General features: G+C 52.0%; 1 protein-coding gene across 1 annotated transcript in view; it reads left to right on the top strand.

The window, feature by feature from the left end:
* The window catches only part of LGR6 (leucine rich repeat containing G protein-coupled receptor 6), a 154,054-nt gene that overhangs the window by 103,067 nt on the left and 28,118 nt on the right, over window positions 1-22,869 (top strand). Inside the window, exon 4 of the mRNA XM_026654358.1 lies at window positions 5,509-5,580. Coding sequence (XP_026510143.1) covers window positions 5,509-5,580 — 72 coding nt within the window. The remainder of the gene's footprint in view (window positions 1-5,508; window positions 5,581-22,869) is intronic.

Raw genomic sequence — 22,869 nt, 5'->3', positions numbered from 1 at the left:
CCGGGATCTCCCCCTCCCTCCCAGGTTTGAGAGCCTGGGAGGGAGGGGGAGAAGCGGCGCCCGCGCCACGGCCACTCGGAGTCTCCCCCTCCCTCCCAGGCTCTCAAACCTGGGAGGGAGGGGGAGATCCCGAGCGGCCACGGCCCGCGAAACAGCCGTTTCGCGCGCCGCTGCTCCCCCTCCCTCCCAGCCTTGAGAGCCTGGGAGGGAGGGGGAGAAGCGGCGCGCGAGCGGCAGCGGAGGTGAGCTAGGGCGGCCGCGGCACATTTTTAGGGGCGGCATTCTGGCGCCGGCCATGCCGCCCCTAAAAATGTGCCGCCCCAAGCACCAGCTTGTATTGCTGGTGCCAAGAGCCGGCCCTGAGTCTCAGAGCCCAGGTCTACAGACTCGGGCTTGTGCTACGGGGCTAAAAAGAACAGTGTAGACATTCTGGGTCAGGCTGGCGCTGGGTTCTGAGATCCACCCCCCTCGCCGGGTCTCAGAGCCTGCACGCCAACCTGAGCCGGAACATCTACACTGCCTTTTTTAGTCCCATAGTGCAAGACCCACCAGCCCGAGTCTGTAGACTCGGCCTCTGAGGCTTGCTGCCACTGGGGTTGTTTTTTGCAGTGTAGACATAGCCACAGAGGTTACAGTCTAAGGCCTGAGGCTGAACATATACAGTAGTAACTGGAGCACCATATGAGGGGCAAAGGCATCCCAGCTTGTGCGTTTCACTTCCCCAGCAACCACGCTCTCCCACGTGCTAGGGAGCATCCATCTCCCATGGGCCATGCTGTTCATTTCAGACTCAAAGTTACTTCCATTCTGCACAGATTTGGGGTCATCCACCTGCCCTTTGCATGCTGGTCTTATTTGCTGCAGAAATAAAGTCTCCTGAATGAGTTATGGGCACAAAGCCCAGCAGGTTACAGTTTTTGCCTACCTCAGAGAGAGAGAGAGAGAGAGAGAGAGTGAGTGTGTGTGCGCATACGAGCATGCACCCTGCACTGTGCGTCTTTATTGCACACTGGGGCCCTGGGCTGATGAGAGGTCCGATAGAAAACAGCGTGCTAGGGAACCCGTTTTGAAGATGCAGTTACCAAGAGTTAACCTGTGCTCAGAAACATTCTCATCAGTTAAGCTGCAATTCCCATAGCAGATCCTGGCACTTTAGCTACCAGCATCTTTAGCTGCTACTTTACAATCAGCGCAGCTGAAGGGTATGAAGGAAAGGTGGCTGTAAACCACCTCCCTGTTCCCTTGATTCTGGACTGGCCCAGGGCTGAGACATAGAGCAGCCTCAGGGCTGCTCTAAGTTTCATGCCCATTGCAACAGGCTGTATGGAACACCGTGCAGCTTGAGGATCTGACACTCTGCCCCCCACTCCTCCTGGCCTCTCTGTGATCGTCTACTCTGGCTCTACACCCCCTCTGCCAGGGGGAATCAATAGAGGCCCCTTTAAGGCAGCATTCCAGCTGGTTTGTGCCACTGAGGCAGGGCTGAGGAGCCATAGGGTCAAGGATCTGGCCCCTCGTTTTCATGGGCGCTGAGGTTCATACTAAAAAGAAGGAAGGACTCTGCCCAGATGCACATGACTTAGGTTGGCAGAGGAATTCTCACCCTGCCCGCACCCCCCGCCTCCATCCTGTTTAAGGCCAGCCTGCCAATGCACCACCAAAACTGCCTGTGCAGCCCAGCCAGTGTTTACTTGTGTGAATGCAAATGACTGTTATTAACTGAAGAGGCTATTTACTTAAAGCAGCGGGGCTGGCAGTCAGCGCTGGCGCTCATTTGAACCATTGTTCCACAGGAGAGCCCTGCCTGGCCCACAGCCGCTGCACAGGCGTCTCTCCAGCTCCTCTGCTTTGCTTTCTTCTTACACTCCCTCCATTTGCCATCCCTCTCCTGATCATTTTCTCAGCCAGCTGGGCACAAAGGGACCAGATTCGGGTCTCAGCCTGCAGCAGTGTAAATCGGAGTCGCTGCCGGCATCCTTGCTGCCCCCCTCCGTGCCTCGGTTTACCCCTCTGTAAAATGGGGATAATGATACTTCCTGGGGCCTGCTGTGAGGGAGGGAGGATCAGGATTGGGAGCCCGCGGTGTGTGCAGCGGTCGGGCCATCCTGGGGGTGGAGGGATCAGGACTGGGGCAGCAGGAGCTGAGATCTGAACTGTGCGGGGGTATTGCATGGTGCCCAGGGGAAGCTCTGGAGAGCGCTTGGGCAGGGCCGTCCTTAGGCCTATGCAGCATACGCGGCTCGTAGGGCACCCGAAAATTTGGGGAACCACCGGCACAGCACGTAAGAGCGGGTCAGGTCCCGCACACCCAGTGCACACTGCCGTCTCCTTAGGCAGGGGCCGTATTCACAGAGCCAAATGCACCAACGCATTCTGCGTGCGGGAGAGGGTACGGGGGTCTCTGCGGGGAACTGTGGCTCTTCACTGCCATGAGGCGGGCCGGGCGGCTCGGTATCCTTTGCTGCCTCGTCCCTCCCGGGCTGTTTCAATACCTCTTCGTAATAATTTCCAATAAAGTGTTAACAAATTTAAAAAATTATCTTATTTGCATCATTCTGTCAATAAATCAGAATTTTTTCTATAGCGCTACTTCTTTAGTGCAAGTATAGTCCATCTGCAATATGGTGTGTGCTTCATTTGTTTAACCTGGTTTTAATAAAGTGCATGTGGCAATTTTTCCAATACTGTAAGCTTATGTTTGTGTTGCTAAGAGCAAGTTGGGCATAGGGGCACCAGTTTAATAATCCTGCGGAGGACCCCATAAATCCTAAAGTCGGCCCTGCGCCAGGGGGAGGGGAACAGGATGTGAGGGAGGGCAAGGTGCCTCCTATTTGTTTAGAGGCCTTTGGTGAGTTTCTAGCTGAATTCTCATCCTGACACCTGTACACATGTGCACACACAACAGAGGTGCAAGCACACACTCAGGCACACACACACACACACACACACACGCTCGTGTGCATGCCCACACACATGCAAACTTACATTGCACACGCACTGCATGCACACACCCATTACACACTGCATGCACGCACATTGTATGCACACACCCATTGCACACACACCCTGCATGCACACACCCATTGCACACACACATTGTATGCACACACACATTGCGCACACACACTGCATGTACACTCCCATTGCACACACACTGCATGCACACATCCATTGCGCATGCACACTGCACACACACACAATGCATGCACACTCCTATTGCACACACAATGCATGCACACACCCATTACACACTGCATGCACGCTCTGTATGCACACACCCATTGCATGCACACACACTGCATGCACACACCCATTGCGTACACACACACACACTGCATGCACATACCCATTGCATACATACACACACACACTGTTTACACGCAACCATTGCACACGCACATCCAAGGCAGCATGTTTTACGTGAAGAGTATAAATCAGATAACAGACCCCCCCCCCCCAGACCATGTGGTTAAAAGATGAAGCTGCTGGATTTTAAACTAATGTCGGGGGGAGGGATGGTCTCTTGGAGTTTGAAGTCATTGGATTAGCAGTGCTGGGAATACAGGGACCACAAACTCAATGGGTCAGCAATCAAATGTTTGTACTTCAGCGTGTCACTGACCTGACAGTGCCCTGCCAATGCTTTGGTTGAGGAGGGCTGGAGGGAATCTTTTGATCCCAGCTGTAATATTCGCTGCCAGAAATGGCACCCTAAATATTGGACACTCCTGGGCCTTCAGGGTCTTGGGGATCCAAACCCCAATCTGCTCATGGATTTTGCAAATGGCCTTTCTCTTTATAATGGGCTGGGCCAACTCCCCTGCTCTAATTCCCCTCAGAAAGCCAGATCCAGTTTGACCTTTGTGACTGGTCCCCATCCCTGTTACCCAGCTGGGCATTTGCTTAGAACACGACAGCATGTCCAGTGGGAAGCTGCACAGTCCAGTAGGTTCTATCCCTGGTTCTGCTATTGGCTCGCAATGTGACTGTGTATAGGTCACCAAAGCCAATCCGAAATGATCCCATGGAACTAATGGGATAGTTATAGCCCTCATCTGTCTCTCGCCAAAGCAGCCTGAAGGCAAATCAGCTGTTCCCTTAGTTACTGCATAACCTTTGCGGTCTTTTCCCATCTTCAGAACACGCTTCTGTATCTTCTGGAGTCCTTCCTCGCCTCCCCTGCGTTCAGTGCTACAGGTGTGAACTCACCTGCCCTCTGCAGAGTGCCTGGGTCCCTCAGCCTCAGCAGCCGCAGCTCCATTCACTTCTGCACACTGCATTGCTGTTGAAATTCACCCAGCCCCCTTGCTAGCACGTTGGGGTGGGGAACGCTCCCTCCACAGTCCTCATAATAATAATTAATAATGTATTAATAGCAGTAACGTCTGTAGCCATGTGGAATCTTGTTATTCTTAAAAACACCAAGAATTAGATAACCCAGCCGGCCGAGAAAGGCCTGCTCTGTGCTTCCAGAAGGATACACAACGCCAGGGTCCATCCCTATTAGCGTGGGGCCACTCCCTCTGCATCAAGACTTGGGGATCAAGAGAGGACCCTTTAATGTCCCATGCACCCTACTGCCTACCCCAAACTTTCCCATCAAACACCTCTCACGTTCCCCATGGGTCTCTCTGCTGCAGGATCCTTGATCACCATGGGGACCGCTACACCTCAGCTGCAGGTGTAAATCCCAGATCAAGTCAACATCTGCCCGAGCGACCATCTGAAAGTAGCCGTGTGGCCATGGCAGCTCAGGCAGTGGTCTGGGCTAGCCACTCGGATAAAGAATCATAGAATCATAGAATATCAGGGTTGGAAGAGACCTCAGGAGGTCATCTAGTCCAACCCCCTGCTCAAAGCAGGACCAATCCCCAACTAAATCATCCCAGCCAGGGCTTTGTCAAGCCTGACCTTAAAAAACCTCTAAGGAAGGAGATTCCACCACCTTCCTAGGTAACCCATTCCAGTGCTTCACCACCCTCCTAGTGAAAAAGTTTTTCCTAATATCCAACCTAAACCTCCCCCACTGCAACTTGAGACCATTACTCCTTGTTCTCTCATCTGGTACCACTGAGAACAGTCTAGATCCATCCTCTTTGGAACCCCCTTACAGGTAGTTGAAAGCAGCTATCAAATTCCCCCTCATTCTTCTCTTCTGCAGACGGCATGTACCGAGGATCTCGGATGGGGCTGTGTTTGGGTAGCTGCCCACACCACCCTGGCCACAAATGCTGCTGAGCAGAGCTAGAGAGGGTATGTCTCGCTGAGCTGGGAATGACACCGCCCAGCCGCAGGGCAGACTCCCTGTTAGTGCTACTCTCCGCCGGGATCGCCGGTCACTTATTTGCAGCCCACAAGGAACCCTGTGCACCCCGAGCCTCCCTCCCACCCCCTCCCGCATTGGAGAGAGCAGCCCTTTGGCTTGAGGCTTTGCGTCTCCCAGCCAGGGGAGTGGGGGAAGCCTCCAGCCTGTTGGTTTTTTTAAAGCCTTTTCTTTTCTCATTATAGGATGTTGCAGAACAACCAGCTCAGACGGATCCCCGCCGAGGCAATGAGGGATCTTCCAAACCTCCAGTCTCTGTAAGTCATTAAGGATCCCCACTGGGAGCTGCCGGCTTCTCAGCGCTGGAGTCGTTAATTCCTCCGTCCCTTCTGCCTTGTCTTTCCCCTCGTGAGCTACTGTCCCTAGGCTTGTGGGGAGGGAGGGCACCTGTTGTGGCAGGGCCACTGTCTTGTTAGGGTTGCTGGAATTAGATCTCCCCATGTGAGAAGGCCACCGCAGCTGGTGAACGTTTCCAGGAGCCCTGGAAAAAGCTCTCTACGAGGCAAGCTATAGAATCATAGAATCTCAGGGTTGGAAGGGACCTCAGGAGATATCTAGTCCCACCCCCTGCTCAGAGCAGGACCAATCTTCAACTAAATCATCCCAGCCAGGGCTTTGTTGAGCCTGACCTTAAAAACCTCAAAAAAAACCAACCCTAGCCCTGCAGTTACTGTCTAGCCTGGAGCAGCACAGAGCCTAGCAGGCTTGAGTAGGGAACTCAGGCCTTGTTTGCATGCGACAATTTAACTATAGAGGTACAAACCCTGAGCCCTGGTGTGGCTGCACCTAGACTGGTATAAAAGTGCTTAATACCCCAATAGTGGTTCCTAGACAGGAAGGGGAATAAGCCATACTAGTAAAAGGCACCTTTATACCAGCATATCTGCAGCCACACTAGGGCTTGTACTGGTCTGACAATATCGGTTAAAAAAATTACCCCCCGTAACTGAACTAGTTGTACTAGTACAACTTTCAGGGGTAGCCCTGGCCTCAGAGCCAGGACAGCAGGGTTCCATGCCTGGCTCTCCCATTGCATTTAAGGTGTAACTACTTTGACAGTTGGCCTCATCTACACTAAAATGTTAGGTTGACCCAGCTACATCGCTCAAGGGTGTTAGAAATCCACACACACACCCCAAGCGGTGTAGTTAGGCTGACCTAACCCCCAGTGTAGACAGTACTAGATAGATGGAAGAATTCTTCCGCCGACCTATCTACCGCCTCTTGTGGAGGTGGATTAACGACAGCAACGGGAGAACGCCTCCCATCGGCGTAGGCTGTGTCTACACTGAAGCGCTGCCGCTGTGCCGCGGTAGCGTTTTAATTGTAGACAAGCCCTTATTAGCGTGACCAATGGATGGTGTAATTTCCAGGCATTTTTCACCGTGTAAAAACATTCTGTTTTCATCCCCCGCCCCCCACCACCAGGTTGGTGAAGAATTAGAGAGCTGAAATGTCAAGGTTCTTTTCCCCACACAAAAGTGAGATCGTTTTTAATGCTCCACGTTTTCCAGCGGGTTTGTGGCTGGGCGCCGTTCTCTGTATGGTTTAAAGCAGGCTGAGAATGTTAATTCTGTCGGTAGAGCTTTCAAGTGTTTATGGCTACCAGTAGTTGGTGCTGTCGCTGACTCTGCCCACGATCACCCCCTTCCTCCCTCTGGCTCTCCTGCCTTCCCCTCCTGCTCCCCCAGATCTGTCAAATGGGGGAAACGCTTCCCATCTGCTGGAGGAGCGCTCAGGCCTGGGTGCGAGGTGCGCCATGTGATCTGTTCTACGCCAATCCTACAGCAAGATTAAAGATTAGGCTGTGGGGGGAGGGGCAGCCCCTTCTCGGGCAGCATTCGCCAGGGCAGCGGTCTGGGCCTAACGCAGGCAGACCCCTGCTCAACACCCCACCAGGGGCAGACATCTACCCAGAGGGCAGCTGGGCAGCCAGCGAGCACAACGCCCCGTGCCTGGGCTCGACAGCTCCCCTTTCTCCGAGCTCAGTGCGGCGTTCCCGGGGAGTGACCTGCTCTGCAGTGCATGTGCGAGCCGGCTGGTGTGGTGTTCTGTCCCCCTCTGGTGGTGGCCGGGCCACACAGATGTTGAAGAGCCTGCCTGGGCTAACAGAAAGTCTCTCTACGCTTTTAGAGGCAGAAGTGCCAGGTTCAATCCCCGCAGCTGAAAACCCTCCCCAGTGTAACACATGCAAAGGATGCAGAGAGCTCCACAAAGCTGAGCAACGCAGGGACTTGTTTAAAGTTCAGGGGGTACGACCCATCACGTTTCTCCAGCACAGCAGGCTCAGACTGGGTCTCTACTAGGACAGGGTGCTTAGGCGCTGCAGCATCCATCTATCTAGATTGCATCAGGACAGAATCACCACAAAGTTTGCTTTTCGATTCACCTAGCCCACCCTGCAGATCAAGCACAGAGCAGTGTCTCGCTAGGCTGTTCCCAGGCTGGTATGGGGAGCTTCTGTTTGTATATTCTTCTTCTTCTCAGATTTGCAGTGCTCTGGTCCACTAACATGACACTGAAAGCAGAGGTGCATTCGAGCTACACCCACGCAGGCAGTGGTGAGCCGGAGCTTCCCACACATGGGACCTCAGGCAGCACGGAAGGTATATTCCGGCTGCACACACCTGCAATGCTCTGAGTACAGCAGAGAGTAGCACAGGGCGAAGATGTGTTGCAGTTAGTTTTGTGGTGTGGGACTGACCTGAGCCTACCAGGAGCACTGGCCACATCAGGTTGCATCCAGGTTCCGGCTCAGCTCCGTAAAGCCACGAAGCTGGTGCTCAACATCTGAGCCAATGCTTGGAGATCACCTTCAGAGTTCCCGGGGGGCTGGTGTGACTCCAGCAAAGCTGCTGGAGTTGCTCCCCTCTGACACCAGGGTCGTATTTGGCTCCATGGGATTCACTGGGATTGGATTGGCCTGTGGGATGCAAACCCAAGCTTGGAGGGCTATTCCGAAAGGTTTGAGGTCCTTCGGCCACTGAACCCACTCGGAGCCGGGATCAGAGAAACACTGACTCGCTGACACTGCTGTGTCTTTTGCTCTTTACGCAGCAGTGATAGTATGGAGCAATCACATGGGCCCAGTGGAGTCCAGATAATTAGTTTACTAACGATATGTAACATGCCAGGCCTAGCTACATACACAGGCAGCTGCTCCGGATGGATTTTGGTAGCATCAAACAATAGAACACAGTGAGCTGCACTAGAGGATTCACAAGCTATTTAAAGGGATACTACCCTCCTCCTCTATACCAGGGGTCGGCAACCTTTGACATGCGGCTCACCAGGGTAAGCACCCTGGCGGGCCGGGCCAGTTTGTTTACCTGCCGTGTCCGCAGGTTCGGCCGATCGCGGCTCCCACTGGCCACGGTTCGCCGCTCCAAGCCAATGGAGGCAGCAGGAAGCGGCACGAGCTGAAGGATGTGCTGGCCATGGCTTCCCGATGCCCCCATTGGCCTGGGACGGCGAACTGTGGCCAGTGGGAGCCGCGATCGGCCGAACCTGCGGACGCGGCAGGTAAACAAACTGGCCCGGCCCGCCAGGGTGCTTACCCTGGCGAGCCGCATGTCAAAGGTTGCCGACCCCTGCTCTATACTATACTCATAAAAAAAAGACCTTATCTTCTGTGTGTTCCCGTGCAGCAATTTTCCTCTGAGAGCCAAGATTACTACAGAAATACCCTTCTGTGACCTCCCCATTCCACCTATTCTGTTTGACGAGTGGCCATTAGGATAAACTGGGTCTGATTTGAGAGAGATGAAAGGTTGTGGAGTAAACAGCGTTCCCCTGTAGCAAACTTCATTGTGTTTTAAGGCAGATATAAAGCTAAGCTGATTTGCTCAGGTTTCATTGCTGCTGCCAGTACATCTTTGAATGCAAGTAACTGGCCCCTGGCCATGAGCCCCTGGGTTCTAGCCGTGTCCCCATAGAGACAGCCATTTCTGAAGAAGAGAAGGTAGGTCTGCATTAGAGATTTTTTTTCTCTTCGTAATTCAAGTATCGGTGAGTAATTTTCCACAAGTTTATGAGGCTCGTGTGTATTTATTACCGGCATAGTAAGCAGATTGGAACATCCATAGATCATTGTAGCGTGGCTTCCAAGCATTACGAGTTGGGGTATGTGAGCCCTGGCTTGTTCACCTTGCCCAGAGCTTCTGGTCTTTCCATTCAGAAATGGGAAAGGATTTTATGGCACTTCGTGACTATTCATCACCCTGAATTCTGGGGCTTGCCTGGCACTTCGTAGGCTATTAACTGACTGCTGTGCCATCAGGGAACACACCATAAAACATCATAAGCTGACGGGACTTGCAGACTGGAGCAAACTTGAGTGTGTGGGGGGAGCATGGACAAAAACCGAGTGTGTGCTGTTTGTTTTCTCGCTCTTGCAGCTCTATGTGTTAGAACAAAAATCTCCTGCAGTCTGGGCAGGTGGCTGCATCATTGACATCACCGTCTGTTGCCCCGGCAGCCGTTATGAAGTGACTCCGATGTGAAATCGGAGCAGAGTTGGGTGCGGAGGGAGGAAACTCGCATGTAAACATCCACAGGAGCCTCCTCCAAAATGCTGGAGAACATTCGGGTTAGAGACAAGCCCGCCTCACAGTGGGTTTGATTTGCTTGGGTTTTTTGGATGAAATCAGGATTTTGGCTTCTTGTGACTGTGCAAGTATTTGTTGGGTTGGCTGGATGACCAATTTTCTGCCTATGTTTGCTGTTTAGTTTGATTCATGCTTCGTGACCAGTCATCTAAGTCACATGGTATTGTTTCTGCCCTCTGTTTGGATAGCTGGAACTGTTTAAACAGGAAAATAACAAGTAACAGTTAGGAAAACTCTTGTTCATTCATAAATTCCCTTGTTCTCATTTCCTTGTGGGTGTTCACTTGCAGGGCCGGCTTTAGGCCAATTCCACCAATTCCCCCAAATCGGGCCCCGCGCCTAAGAGGGCCCCACGCCCAGTGGCAGGGTTGCCGGGGTGGGGGCAAGTGGCCGAGAATCCCTTCCCTGGCTAGAGGCTCCTTTTTAATTTTTACTCACCCGGCGGCGCTCCGGGTCTTCGGCGGCACTTTGGCGGCGGGTCCTTCACTCACTCCGGGTCTTCGGCAGCAGGTCCTTCAGTGCTGCTGAAGACCCGGAGCGAGTGAAGGACCCACCGCCGAAGACTAGGAGCGCCGCCCGGTGAGTACAAGCCCCACGTATTTTTTTACGTGTTTTTTTTAGTCATCCCTGCTGGGGCCCCGTCGAAACTGTTCGAATTGGGCCCTGCACTTCCTAAAGCCGGCCCTGTTCACTTGGAGGCCAGCCGCTCCCCGAACAAAAAGCCATGTTGCAAATACAAAAGGGATGAACACTGGTGAATTGACCAGCCATGTGGAGTTCAAACGAATGCTCCTGAGTGCTCCTTTGCAACATGTGTCCTTAGGACTCAGCACTGAACGGAAACGAATGGTCCCAATTAAGTTTGGGACCCCATTAAACATAAGAACAGAGGGCATGGGGAGAAACAGACCAAATTTGGATTGAAAGCAGAGGGGGCCCTGTGCATGTGTAAACCGCAGTCGTCGGCAGGTGCGATCAAACCTGGGATCTCTGGAGGCATGAGCCTCTGCCGCATGAACTAAAAGCCAACTAGGTATAGAGCAAACTCAATCTCTCTTTAAGTGGTCTTGGTGCCACTAGCTGGGACAGAACAGCATGCCCCAGAGGTGTGTGGGTTACACATGCTGTACTGGGGGAGCACCATTGTCCTATTTCTTCCTGGTTTTTAGATGCACTCTTCGTTTTTGGAGCGTGACAGTTCTGATAAGGCAACTTAGCTCCCTCCTGCAAAATGTAGAGTGATCTCGAGCGGGAAAGCAACGCCGGCAGGATTTCCAGCCGGGCAAGGTGAATCTTGGTACAATGGGCCGTAGCAACAGCCAGCAGCGCGCCTCTGGGGTCTGCAGCGTGTTCCCAGCTCGCAGATTGTGTATGCGTCTGTAGCGCTCTGCCTCCCGTCGAGAGCTGATCATTTTAGCAGAAGCGTGCCGCTAGTCCAAGGCCGTGGGGGGAGCTTGAGAAAATACCACCCTTTAAGTACCCCCAAGAGGGTGCAGGAGGAATGTAGCAGCCAAAGCAGTGAAGAGGAAGGGGTAAGAAGTGGCCCCCAACCTACGTTAACCTCCAGCTTCTCACACTATTCCAGCTCCTCAGCACAGAGGTTACCCCATCTTAGACTGCCTGACACGCCTAGTGGGTATTGATAGGTGTGTGGGGTGGGGTCTGGCTCCCCTAGACATCAGCCCTGCAGTCAAACTGGAGGCTGGGACTCCGCTCCAGTAAATGCCGGGTTTTATTTATTGTGCGTCACTCAGCTGTGGTTGCCTCTGATTTAGGAGTGCACAATTCATGACCGACCCCTGCTGGGCGTTTCCTTGCAGCAGGTGTTGACATGCTCGATCCTGTCTATGCCATGGGGACAAGCTGGCCTAAGGAAGCGGGTGTCATAACCAGTGCCGGAGATGGAGACGCAGCTTTTCCTCCTGCCGGCAGCCATCCTGCATTGGTGCTGCTGCAGGGGTGGTGGTTTTAAAGCTGTCTCTTGCAGCAGGAAATGCACCTTGTTCCCCCCACCTCATCTGCCCCTCCCATCCCACCGACACCATATCCCCCCTCGTTCTGAGATCCGTGGCACACCCCTGATTACAGGTTCCACCACTCTGCAGCCACGACTGATGACTCTCAGCCAGAGGCGCTCGGTTTTAGAATCACCTCCATCATCTACTGCTGTGGGGAGCAGGAACCCTACAGAGCTCTGGCGAGCTGTCAGCAAAGACGTCCCTGGAAGAAGAGTAGCCAGACAAATGGAAAGAGGAATTTGGATTTAAAAAGAAATGAAATCCCAGAGCCTTATAAAACGGCCCAACTGCCTGCTCCGGAGGGGCTGCTTCTCATGGGGACTTGCTCTGCCTTTTGGGTCCATTCTGAAACCCAACGGGAGGGATTAGAGAGAAGAGCACGTACACCTGATGGCAATGTCTGGACAAAACAGACCAGGTGCCAGCCTCTTATGTAATGTTCCAGTCCAGTTGTGATCTCCTGGCAGGGTGTCTGGTTACCAGCGGTTTATAGGTGCGGTAGCAGAATGCCATGTGTACTCTGGAACAGTCGTGTGTCAGTCTAATTAACGACTCTGCGGTTTGCGAGCTCTTACCTAAAGCAGATGGGCATTGCGTCTGTTCCTCTGCCAGATGAAAGGAATCCAAGGGTTTCAAAGCAAGCAGGTGCTATAAATTATAATTACTGGGCTTGCAGAAGGAGAGTGAGGGAAAGAGGGAAGGGAGCCACGATGGATTAAAAGATCAAGATAAACTCTTGGTTTTTCTCCCGCGAACGATAGTAGAACGTGACGGGAACGGCTGGGCCCTTCGGTAGCTTCTCTGCAGAGCCTCACTGGGGAAGGGCGCTTCAGAGGCAGTGGGCTGATTCCACAGGGGGAGTTGCCTCGGGTAGTTTTGCAGCAATTTGAGCTGCCAGGGAGGGTGTCAGTGCTCCTCCAGTAATCTCCAGAGTCGCAGCCACTTCCCTCGTCTGGTTTTGAGTCCACGCACTCCTGGAAGCGCCACTGGGCAGGCTCCCCCAAAGCAGCTGCTGCCGTTCAGCCCTGCTGTGGCGGACCGCATGGTAGGACCTAACAGCCATGCGGAGCTCTGTCCAGCCAGAGCAGGTAGGGGCATACACCTCACTAGGTCGATACCATCACAGATTGAACAAGGAGGGGAGAAGGGGCTATTTTAATCCCTGGCCCCCTCTGAATCCTTTGGGTTGGAAGGGATCTCAAGCATTCCCTCTCCTGGCACAGTGGCAGGATTGGTGTCACGATCCCTCTGCTACACAGGCAATGCAGTCTAATGGTGCAAGAGATGGGGACTCAGAAGCAAGACCCCTGGGAGCTACTTTTCCCCCAGGCAAGGTATAAGGAATTCCCATTCAAGTCAGTCAGTAGTACTCACGCAGCCCCAATCCCTCTAGCATCTCGTAACACCCCTGTTACGTCCTAGGACTGGGGAACAGGCACAGAGACAAAGTGATTTGCCAAGGGAACTGGTGGCAGAGCTGGGATTTGAACCTAGGTCTTCTAGGTGCTAGTGTAACCCACACACCTCCTGGGTGTGGTGTTCTGTCCTATCTAGTGGCACCGAGACCACTTAAAGAGAGAGAGAGAGAGAGATTAATGAGTCTGCTCCACAGCTTTAGCTAATAGCCACATCATCCCAGTCAAAACACAAAAACATGCTGAGGTACACGTAGGAGGCGTTACACTAGGCCAGCACCTGAACCACCAGCCATCCTGGGCCGAGCTAGATAGATCCCACAGAGGGAAAGTGCCGCCACATTAACAAAACTTGCTCACTGTGGCCGCCATCTGACGTCCAACTGAAGTCACCGGAAAGGCTCCAGTTGTTTCAAGCCTCATAGTCCATCTCATGCTTTGTCTCTACCGATGCTCAGAGCCTGCCTGGGGTTCTGAAAGACCCTCCAGCCCTGCCACGTGCCCACATTTGGGTTATTTAAAGTAACTCAGCTTTCCTTGCCGACCTCCCAGGGAAAATCATGTCTGCTGAAGGTGAAGAAAGTTAGTATGGAAGGAGGAAGAAAGGGCAATGGACAAACCTTAGTGCAGGAAGAAATCATGCTAAACTGTTCTGCCGGTTGTGGGGCTGGATATATGTCTCTGGAGTACAGGTGTGTCATACGCTGGCTTGCCCTTTACAGGGAGATGGGTCTCAGCCCCAGGTGGGAGAAATGAAGATCATGTGACCCAATCAGGTCTCTACCTTATCTAGCCCAGAGACTGCGGGAGAAAGGGGAAGTGGGGGTGATGAATGGCTGCAGATAGGCTGTGATGGGATGCTGAGCTAGCACATGGTCCCCAGAGGGCTGTGAAACCCTGCACTAAAGTGCTGAGTTTGCAGGCCATGGATGCCAGGTCTTAAACGACGCAGTCCCAGGAGGAGGGCTGTGAAACTCTGAACTTAAGGGTGGGTGAAAGGGAGCTCACTCTGGGAGCTGGGCTACGTTAAATAAACTAGACCCCAGGAGCGGGGAGGAGGGAGCTTGTTTTAAAGAATTTTGCAGTGAGTGAATTATTTTTGGAAACCTCAGAGAAACTGAGGCAGAGTGCTGCAGGGCCACCCCATGTCATGAGGGGGTGGGGTGGAGGCTGTGATCCCTGTAGCAAGATGCCTCCAAGTTCTTAATTTCTGCCTGAGACACCCTTATATTCTGATATCCTTAGCAGGAACCCTTTGGAACCTGATGGAATCACAATAAAGACTCTTCCAGCCCCGGCCCCTTAGGGGAGATAATTATTTTTATATATATGGCTGGAGATTAAAACGCAAGGAATGACTTCTAGGAATTTTCAGGTATGTAGGCTTTGATGTAGGCAAAGGGGAAAACGCTCCCCCACCTGATCAAACTCTCATAAGCATATACATTTTTATGACAGATGGAAGGGGGAAAAAATCATTTTGGAATTAGCATGGCCTGAAGAGCGCCTGTGAATTCTCTCCATTTTCATCTCTCACCTTTGATTTGTTTGAGATTTGACAGCTTGCCATTAAGAGCAATATTGTTCCCTGTAAATCGCATTTGATGGAATACGGGTAAAAAGAAAAGTCACTTCCACTGAACGTTTACAGGATAGAAAGCTACGGAAGTAGAAGAGGCGTCTATAAAACAGGGATAATGTAACATCAATTTACAATCTGCTGGCGCAGAATTTATCTTGTGACAAGGCTAGCTCTGTATTGTTCATGTGATTTATGGGCCATAAGGAGGGGTTGTGGAGCACAGTAGAAGGGGAGTTGAGAAGAAGCTATTAAGTAGCCAAGGAACTGGGACTCTTGAGGGACTCGGATTCAGACAAAGCAACCATGAGTACTTTCCTTCTGAGCTGTGTCCATTAGAGCAAGGGTCCTCAGGTTTTTCAGAGGATGGACCGCATCTTAACAGAAATAATGCTTGGGTTGGAAAATGCAAGTGCTCTGACAGGTGGATCTCCTCCCTCCAAAAGGCTCTTCTTCCACCAGTCGCTGCTTTGGGAAAAGACTGAAGAACTATCTCATCTCTGAAGTCCTCTCCTGTCTCCAGCCCAGCAGCTGATTTTGGGGAGAAGCGTGGCAGCGTTTGTGGGCTTATTCTCCTCTCCTTGTTTGCATGAGAATGTGTGTTTTCCATTGGGCATTTTCAGCACATAATAGCACTTCTGTACCATAAAAGGGCACAAAACCAGGGGCAAGCCAGTGGGCCGAGTTTAACCACAAGAGATCAGCCTAGAGTCTGAAGAATCACTTGGAACGGGCATGGGGAGAGGCGAATTCTCCAAGCCAGGGCTGGCCCTCAGGGCCGGCTCTAGGCACCAGTGTTCCAAGCATGTGCTTGGGGCGGCACTTCTCAAGGGGCGGCATTCCGGCCCTTTGCGGGCGGCTCTTTTCAAGGGGCAGCACGCCGGTTTTTTTTGCTTCGGCGGCAGCACTCCGGCGTTTTTTTTTTTTTTTTTTTTGCTTGGCGTGGCAAAAAACCTGGAGCTGGCCCTGCAGGCCCTAGACCAAATGGTGCCCCAGGCGAGGAGCGTCTTCAGCGCCTCCCCCCCATTTGTTAAACTTTTGAATGCCATATTTTAATTGGATTTGTAGCCCATTTCATGACTTTGATGCACAATTTGCATGCAGAATTTATCCCTGTCATATAAGGCAATACATTTGCACAGGAGGATCTGTATTTATTCATGCCACATATAAGCAAATAAAAAAAATGTTTCCTCTAAGCATATAGAAACTTTTTAATTTTAAGAATAACTGAAATGTATTAACATCAAGAAATTGAACTGTGCACCAACATTGGGTGGACCAGTATTAAATAATGTTACTGTAGGTGACAGCCTTAGAATGTTAACCCTAGTCCTGTCGTTCATAAGGTCGCTTTTCTCACCTTTGCCCTGGCAAACTGAAGCACAGCGTCAGAGAGATCCAAAGACGGGCCAATGGCATTTTCAAGCCATAAAATAGCAAGCGATGTCAGTCTCTCGTCGGCCATCGTCGATCAAAGTTATGTTTTAATGAGCCTGAGCTTCGGAAAGCTGCACTCACCATTCGCGACTGTGACCGGCAGCATGAGCAGAATCCTCAAAGCTACCCACACATCGGGAAAAGTGTCCTTCAGCTCTGCCTTGTGAATGAACTGGAGAACCTGGAGTGGAGAGTGCTTCGCATATTGCAGAATTTGACAGATGTTGTCCAATTCAACCTAGAGGGCTTTATCACTAATGTCTGAACGTTCCCCAGGTGTCAGCGTCCAGTCAAGGTCCGTACAGTTGTTCAAGAGTCCTGTCCACCAGCAGCTTACTAAGCTCCTACAAAAACCCCATGGGTCTTTTCGTGGTGCTTCATTTGTCTGAACCTTTCTTCGATGGACACTCGAGCAGCACCAACTGCTCCCCTTGCCCAAAGCACATGATGGACCTGCTGATCTCTTACTGCTCCATCACATTGATGCTCTGTAGTTGGAAGAGAACTGGTCAAGCTTTGTTCCCTGTAGCAGTCTGGGAGCCACCGTGGGCTGGAGGAATCAACTCGCCAGCCACTGATTCACACGGCACTTTGAGAGCCATGCCATGTGCTGGACAGATGTCGGAATATAGTTGCAAATCAAGATTCCAATGAACATTTTGCCTTTGCAAAGGCATCTTGCAGCAAAGTAGCGGCCTTTGTTCCAGCCCAGGGCCAGAGACTTGGAACCACTTTCAATCCAGCAGTTGGTGCAGGAGCTTTACACTAGCTGAGTTCCCACGGCTGGGGGAATCCCTAACTGGACAGCTATGGCTACATTCTGACTTCGCTGTGCTACTCAAGAGGTGCAAGGTGCTGGAATCAGGACAGGAAATCCTTCCCTAAGTGAAGTGACCCTGGACACACTGGGGCCTTGAAATAGAACCAAGGAGAAAACCCATATCTCCTGAGTGCCCTACAAGACCACCCTTCCCCTTAGTTAAGCTTCAGCCATGTCCTTATCTCATCCAGATACTAAGAAAACAAAGACACTACACCACCTGGGTCTGCTGAAAACAACACCTAGAACTGCCTCTCCTCAGAATCCTGGTGTCATCATAGCCCAAGGCATGTCACTGTCTCCCCATGGGGCCTAAGATGCACCCTGGGCACATGGGGATGACAGAACACAGCCTCCTGGAACCCCGCAAGAGAGCAGTTACCCCGAACAGCCCTCTGGAACCCCTCAGAGAGACCAGATCCCTCCAGGGTGGTTTCTTCTGTTGCAGCTGGGGCCCAAAATTTCTCAAGCGATGGAACGAAAGGCCCCAGATAGAAAGAAGTGAAACAGCACAGGCACTTGGCCTTTCCCCACCATCAGCTGGTGAATCTAGAGCCATCTTTGCACTACACAGTGGTCTAATGTCAAAGTTAAAGGGATCTGGGAATCAGAGGATGCCGTGTCACACCAAAGTTGTCTTAACAATCCTCCCCAAGAAGAGAAAATTAGAGACTGAGCAACGGCCCGTGAGATTGTGTATGATCCTGCAGGTCTAGAACCCAAGTCTACAGAGCTTCTAGGTCGCTAACTGCACCATGCGGCAATTGGTTAGCACTCCATTGCCCATGATTCTCTGTGTCCACAGACCGGGGAAAGTCCTGCCTCAAGGAGTCTGACAGGCAGCAGCCTCATGGCTCCCGATTGGCTCCGCACCCTATATAAACTCAAAGGGCATTCCAGGAAGTATTTAAGCAATAGTGTGGAATTTCTGTAGCTGTCACAACCATTCCTGCTCCTGGCTTGGACTTTGCCTCGATTTGGACTTTACCTCTTGACCTGGAGCCTGACTTGAATTCTGACCCTTAGTAGCCACCTTGGTCTGGAAGCTGATTATGAACTCCTCTGCTATTCCCAGCCTCAGGTTTGACCCTGCTCTGACCCTTGGTTGTGACTGCCCTTGTTAGGGTCCTGACAGACTGCCACCATCAAGAGATGCTTTCTTAATCAGGAAGCGAGCAACCCTATGGAAGGTGAGATCCTACCCTCTTGTAGGGAGCGGATGACCAAGGACTCAAAGACTTAGGCATTCCTAGCTCCAGTTGGTGCTCACTCTGAATGACTGAGATTCAATGATGTGAAAGTTTATGGGAAGCAAACTTCAAAGTAGCTCATGTAAATTTTCATGGAAACCAAATTTTGCATTTGCATGCAAATGTAATTATTTGTGCTGTAAAGTGCTCCCATGCTCCTCCAGTCTGAGAAGAGAAACAATACACACGGCTTAGCTGACTAACTCAGCTCAGCTGCTTACAGAGAATAGTACACAGTCAAGACCAAGAATTTTTAAAGAGGTGCAAGAAAAGTTGGTAAATTTTTCAAAATAAATAAATTGGTGTAAGTCACACGTGTCCTGCCAGCAGAAATGGAGGCTGTATTCACTGAATATGTTGGGCCACATGCTCAACTGGGGTAGATCCACTAAAATCAACAGAGATATGTCAGTTTACATCGGATGACGATCTGGCCCAGAATGTAGAAAGAATTTTTCACTTAGCTTGAAGTAACAATCTCAAATTATGGTATCACCACAGGTACTTGCACTGCCCCGTTCATCTTTAACGCTCCCTTTAAGCACTTGAGTCATTTCCTCTCTTCTAATTTCCCTGTTCTCATGAGCTTGTGATTATCTCGCTGGTGGTGCACTGCATGAAGGAGCCTGCAGAAAAATTAAGTGTGCTGTATTATTCCTAAAACTAAAGAGCAGGGGTGGATGGAAAATATGATACTGGGGTATGTGCTACCTCATCTCGTCTAACCCTCTGTCATCCCCAACACAACTTCTTTGGGATTCACCAGCAGTGCTCCCAAGCATACTGGATTCTGCAGGATGCCACATGTTTTGACTTAATTCAGCTGTTGTTCCAGTGATGCGACAGAAAGAGACAACCTCCCCCCCCCGCCTCCCACACACACGCACACAAAAGACCTGCTGGAACCTTACAAAGGTGTACCTAAGCTGGTAGACCGGAAATCTGACCCCACTGAAGTCAATTGGTGTTTTCCTATTGTTTTCTTTCGGGCCACGACTTCAGCCCCTGAGTCCCGATGTCACCTCATCTTCCATCCCAGGGCTCCAGTTTCCTTCCAATATAAGCAGCCTGGTGGCATGTCAAAGACTCAGCTTCATGTTGCTTCTCATCTGGACCATGGCAAGAGACAAGCACCGTAGCACCTGTCTGCAAGCACCGAAGCTCACAGACACATAGCTCAGATTGTAATCTCTTCCAGAAGAGGCCCATAACTTCTTGCCTGTTTGCATGGGGCCTAGAACACTGTAGGCACTAAATAAATAATAACACACACTCTAAAGTATGAGTCATAGGATAACTCCCAATATGTTTTCCATTGATCTTTATTAAGGGGACTCGTGACCCTTAACTCTCTCACTTAAGCACATGAGTATCCAGGACTTGTTACATTTCCCCTGGTGACTGAGAAGATTAATGATGGGTCCCAGATGTTACATACAGTAGATGTGTCAGTGCAACAGGGAAGATGGGTCCCAGATGTTACATACAGTAGATGTGTCAGCACTCCTACAAACCTGATGAGCTACAGTGAGGATCCATCTGAAATGGGCTGAGGATGGCAGGTATAAAACTAATGATCTATATTCTAGTGTCATATCTAGGCAGCCCGCACTGTGGTAGTTGGGTACCAAGAGAGTAACCTAGATAGACAATGGGATCTGATTCTGGTCTCCCTTGATACCTGTGTCACTCCACTGACTTCAGAAAGTTCCTCCTGATTGATGTTGGGGTGAGAGCTGGATCAGACCTGGGGGTAGAGGATGGGTATCAGAGGGATTACGTTGCCTCCCGGTGCAGGGTGTAGGGCCTCACTCATTGCTCTGGTAGGAAAACAAGGTGGTTTTTATTTTTCCTAATGACGCCCATAAGCAAAATGTTCAGAGGAACAGGACGATACCCAATCAGTCATTCTGAGAGCCTCTGTGAACCAACAAGTCATACTCCTAGCCACGTCCCTTTCCCTATCAATGTCCTCTGACCTGGCTCTATCACCTGAGTATCTGAGCACCTCACACTCGTATTGATCCTCCTACACCCTTGGGAAGTAGGACAGTGCCCTTATCCCCATTGTTCACAGTGAGAATGGAAGCAGAGAGAGGCTAGGTGACTTGCCCAAGGTCACACTGGGAGCCAGTGGAAGAGCAGGGACTTGACCCCAAGCCCTAGCCTAGTGTCCTAACTACTGGACCATCCTTCCTCATGCATGTCAGTGTTACATAGATAGGTTGGCCCAGGTCCTCAGGTCTAGTGCAGCAGCTTTTCATTGCACCACAGGTAGATTATGATGACCAAGGGAGGGTCGCCCCAGATGTAAGGGGCGTGACTGGGAAGTCCCTGTGTCCCGTGGGGCTAGTAGGAGCAAGCACAACTTAGAACAGCCTGCAAGCTGCTTGCAGAAGGACTGACCTGGCCCAGCCCAGAGTAGGCTCAGGCTGGGGGAGCCTAAAGGCCATCTCTGCATGCCCTGTCCAGAAGTGGGCTGTGCCCTGCTCTGCCATAGCCATATGAGAGATGACCCACTGTGCGGTGCCTTGTAAGGGCCCAGGCTGATGGCCTGGGGCTCTTCTCCGTTACTGCTGCACAAATCAGAAGCTCCGTTGCTGGTGACAATGGAGTGAGCGTGATGTGAGCGGGAAGCGAGGCCACGCGCCATCCCAGACTGTGGGGGTAAAGGCTGGCTCCTCCGCACCGTGACGGGTTTCATGTCTAGAACAGCTTTTGCTGCACTGGACGTGTCGGGGGCAGGGCTGTCTTTATCACGGGTTTGGGCAGCACCCAGTGCTGTGACGCTACAGTGGTGAGCACGGTATAAGAACCTATAGAGAATAAGGGCCTTGATCCTGGCGGGGACCTCTGGGCGTTGCTTTAGTGACTGACTGAGCCGGTCATAAGAAGGGCAGCTGTGCCAGATGTCTAGATTCCCAGAACCTCCATTAGCCAATCAGCCGCTTCTGTTCCTTTTAGGATCCTGTATAGGGAGCTGGCTTGAGGAGGGCCTGGTTAGGATCTCAGTGAAAGGCATCCAGAGGCCCCCGGCTCACTGCCAGTGACCTAACGCTACACAGCGGGCTCCAGGCCAGTTGATGCGGCGGCTCCTCTTGAGCTCGGATCCCTCGGCGGGAGTGACTTGGTCATTGTGTCGCCCTTCACTGTCCCTTTGGAAAGGAGGGGGGAGCGGCTGGCTCTGGGGGCTGGTCCTGGACTGGGCCATCTTGTGTTTGTGGTGTGAGCTCAGTAGTGGCCAAAGGCTGCTACCATCTCAGGGCAGGTAAGCAGCCAGTCCCCTCTCCCCAAGGTTCCTCCTTGCTCCCCTCCAGTCTTCTGTCACCTGTCCCCCTTTCTCTGTTTCCCATCCCCAAGGCCTCCCCTCATTAGCCTCTGTAAGGTCTCCCCCTTCTAAGGCTCCCCCAAGAGCCTCCTTCTCCCTGGTTCCAATCTCCTTTCCCAAGGGCCTTCCTCCTCCCAGGCACTCCCTCTCCAAACTCCACTCTACCAGGCCTCCCCAGGCCCCGTGCCCCCAAATCCCATTTATCTGCCCCCTGGAGGGGGGGTAGAAGGAGAGGTTGCTGCAGCTGGGCAGAGAGGAGGCCAGGGAGCTGGGACTCCCCCCCGCAGCCAGCTCAGCCCCCACTGCCTGCCTAGGTTCCCCTCGCTCCACGCCCAGCTCTGGTCTGAACCAGGAAGGGAAGGGGCCAGGCAGCGAAGGGCTGAACTAGTCCCACCTGCAGCCTCCTGCTTGCCAGGCAAGGTAGAGAGTGGCCCCTCCTGGCAAGAAGCTGCGACTGCAGCCATCACCCGCTTGCCTTGGTCGATCTGGCTGGTCTGCGGCTGGCAGGGAGACAGAGCCAGCGCTAGGCATAAGCAGACCAAGCAATTGCTTAGGGCCCTGAGCAACTCAAGGGGGCCCCTATTTGCTTTTTATTATAAAAACTTGCCTGTTTTAGTATGGGGGGGGGGGAATATTCCTGCTTAGGGCCCCCAATGGGCTAGCGCCGGCTCTGCAGGGAAAAGGTGAAAGCATCTGCTGCCTCACATCCTGCACCTCTGCACCCTCTAACTCCCCTCCCCCTGCCAAAAGCAGGAGGTCACCACATCATTGCCCCTGGGGAAGACGCACCACTGTGCTCCCCTGTAACTAGTGAGGGCTTTGCTGATGGCCCCTGTTGCTATTGTTGTATATTATTTGCATAACTGTAGCACTTAGGAGCCCCAGCCATGGACCCCATGGCGCCAGGTGCTGTACATTATATAGTAGGTATATTACGGTAGCACCTAGCAGCCCCAGCCATGGCCCAGGTCCCCATAGCACCAGGTGCTGTTCATTATATAGTAGGTGTATTATGGTAGCACTTAGCAGCCCCAGCCATTGGCCAGGTCCTCATGGCGCCAGGCACTGTACATTATATAGTAGGTGTAT

The sequence above is a fragment of the Terrapene carolina genome, unplaced genomic scaffold (genome assembly GCF_002925995.2).
Source record: "Terrapene carolina triunguis isolate 2854851 unplaced genomic scaffold, T_m_triunguis-2.0 Scaffold191, whole genome shotgun sequence".
Taxonomy (NCBI): Eukaryota; Metazoa; Chordata; order Testudines; family Emydidae; genus Terrapene; species Terrapene triunguis.
Note: the sequence above shows the minus strand (reverse complement) of the source record. Positions and strands in the feature narration are given on the sequence as shown.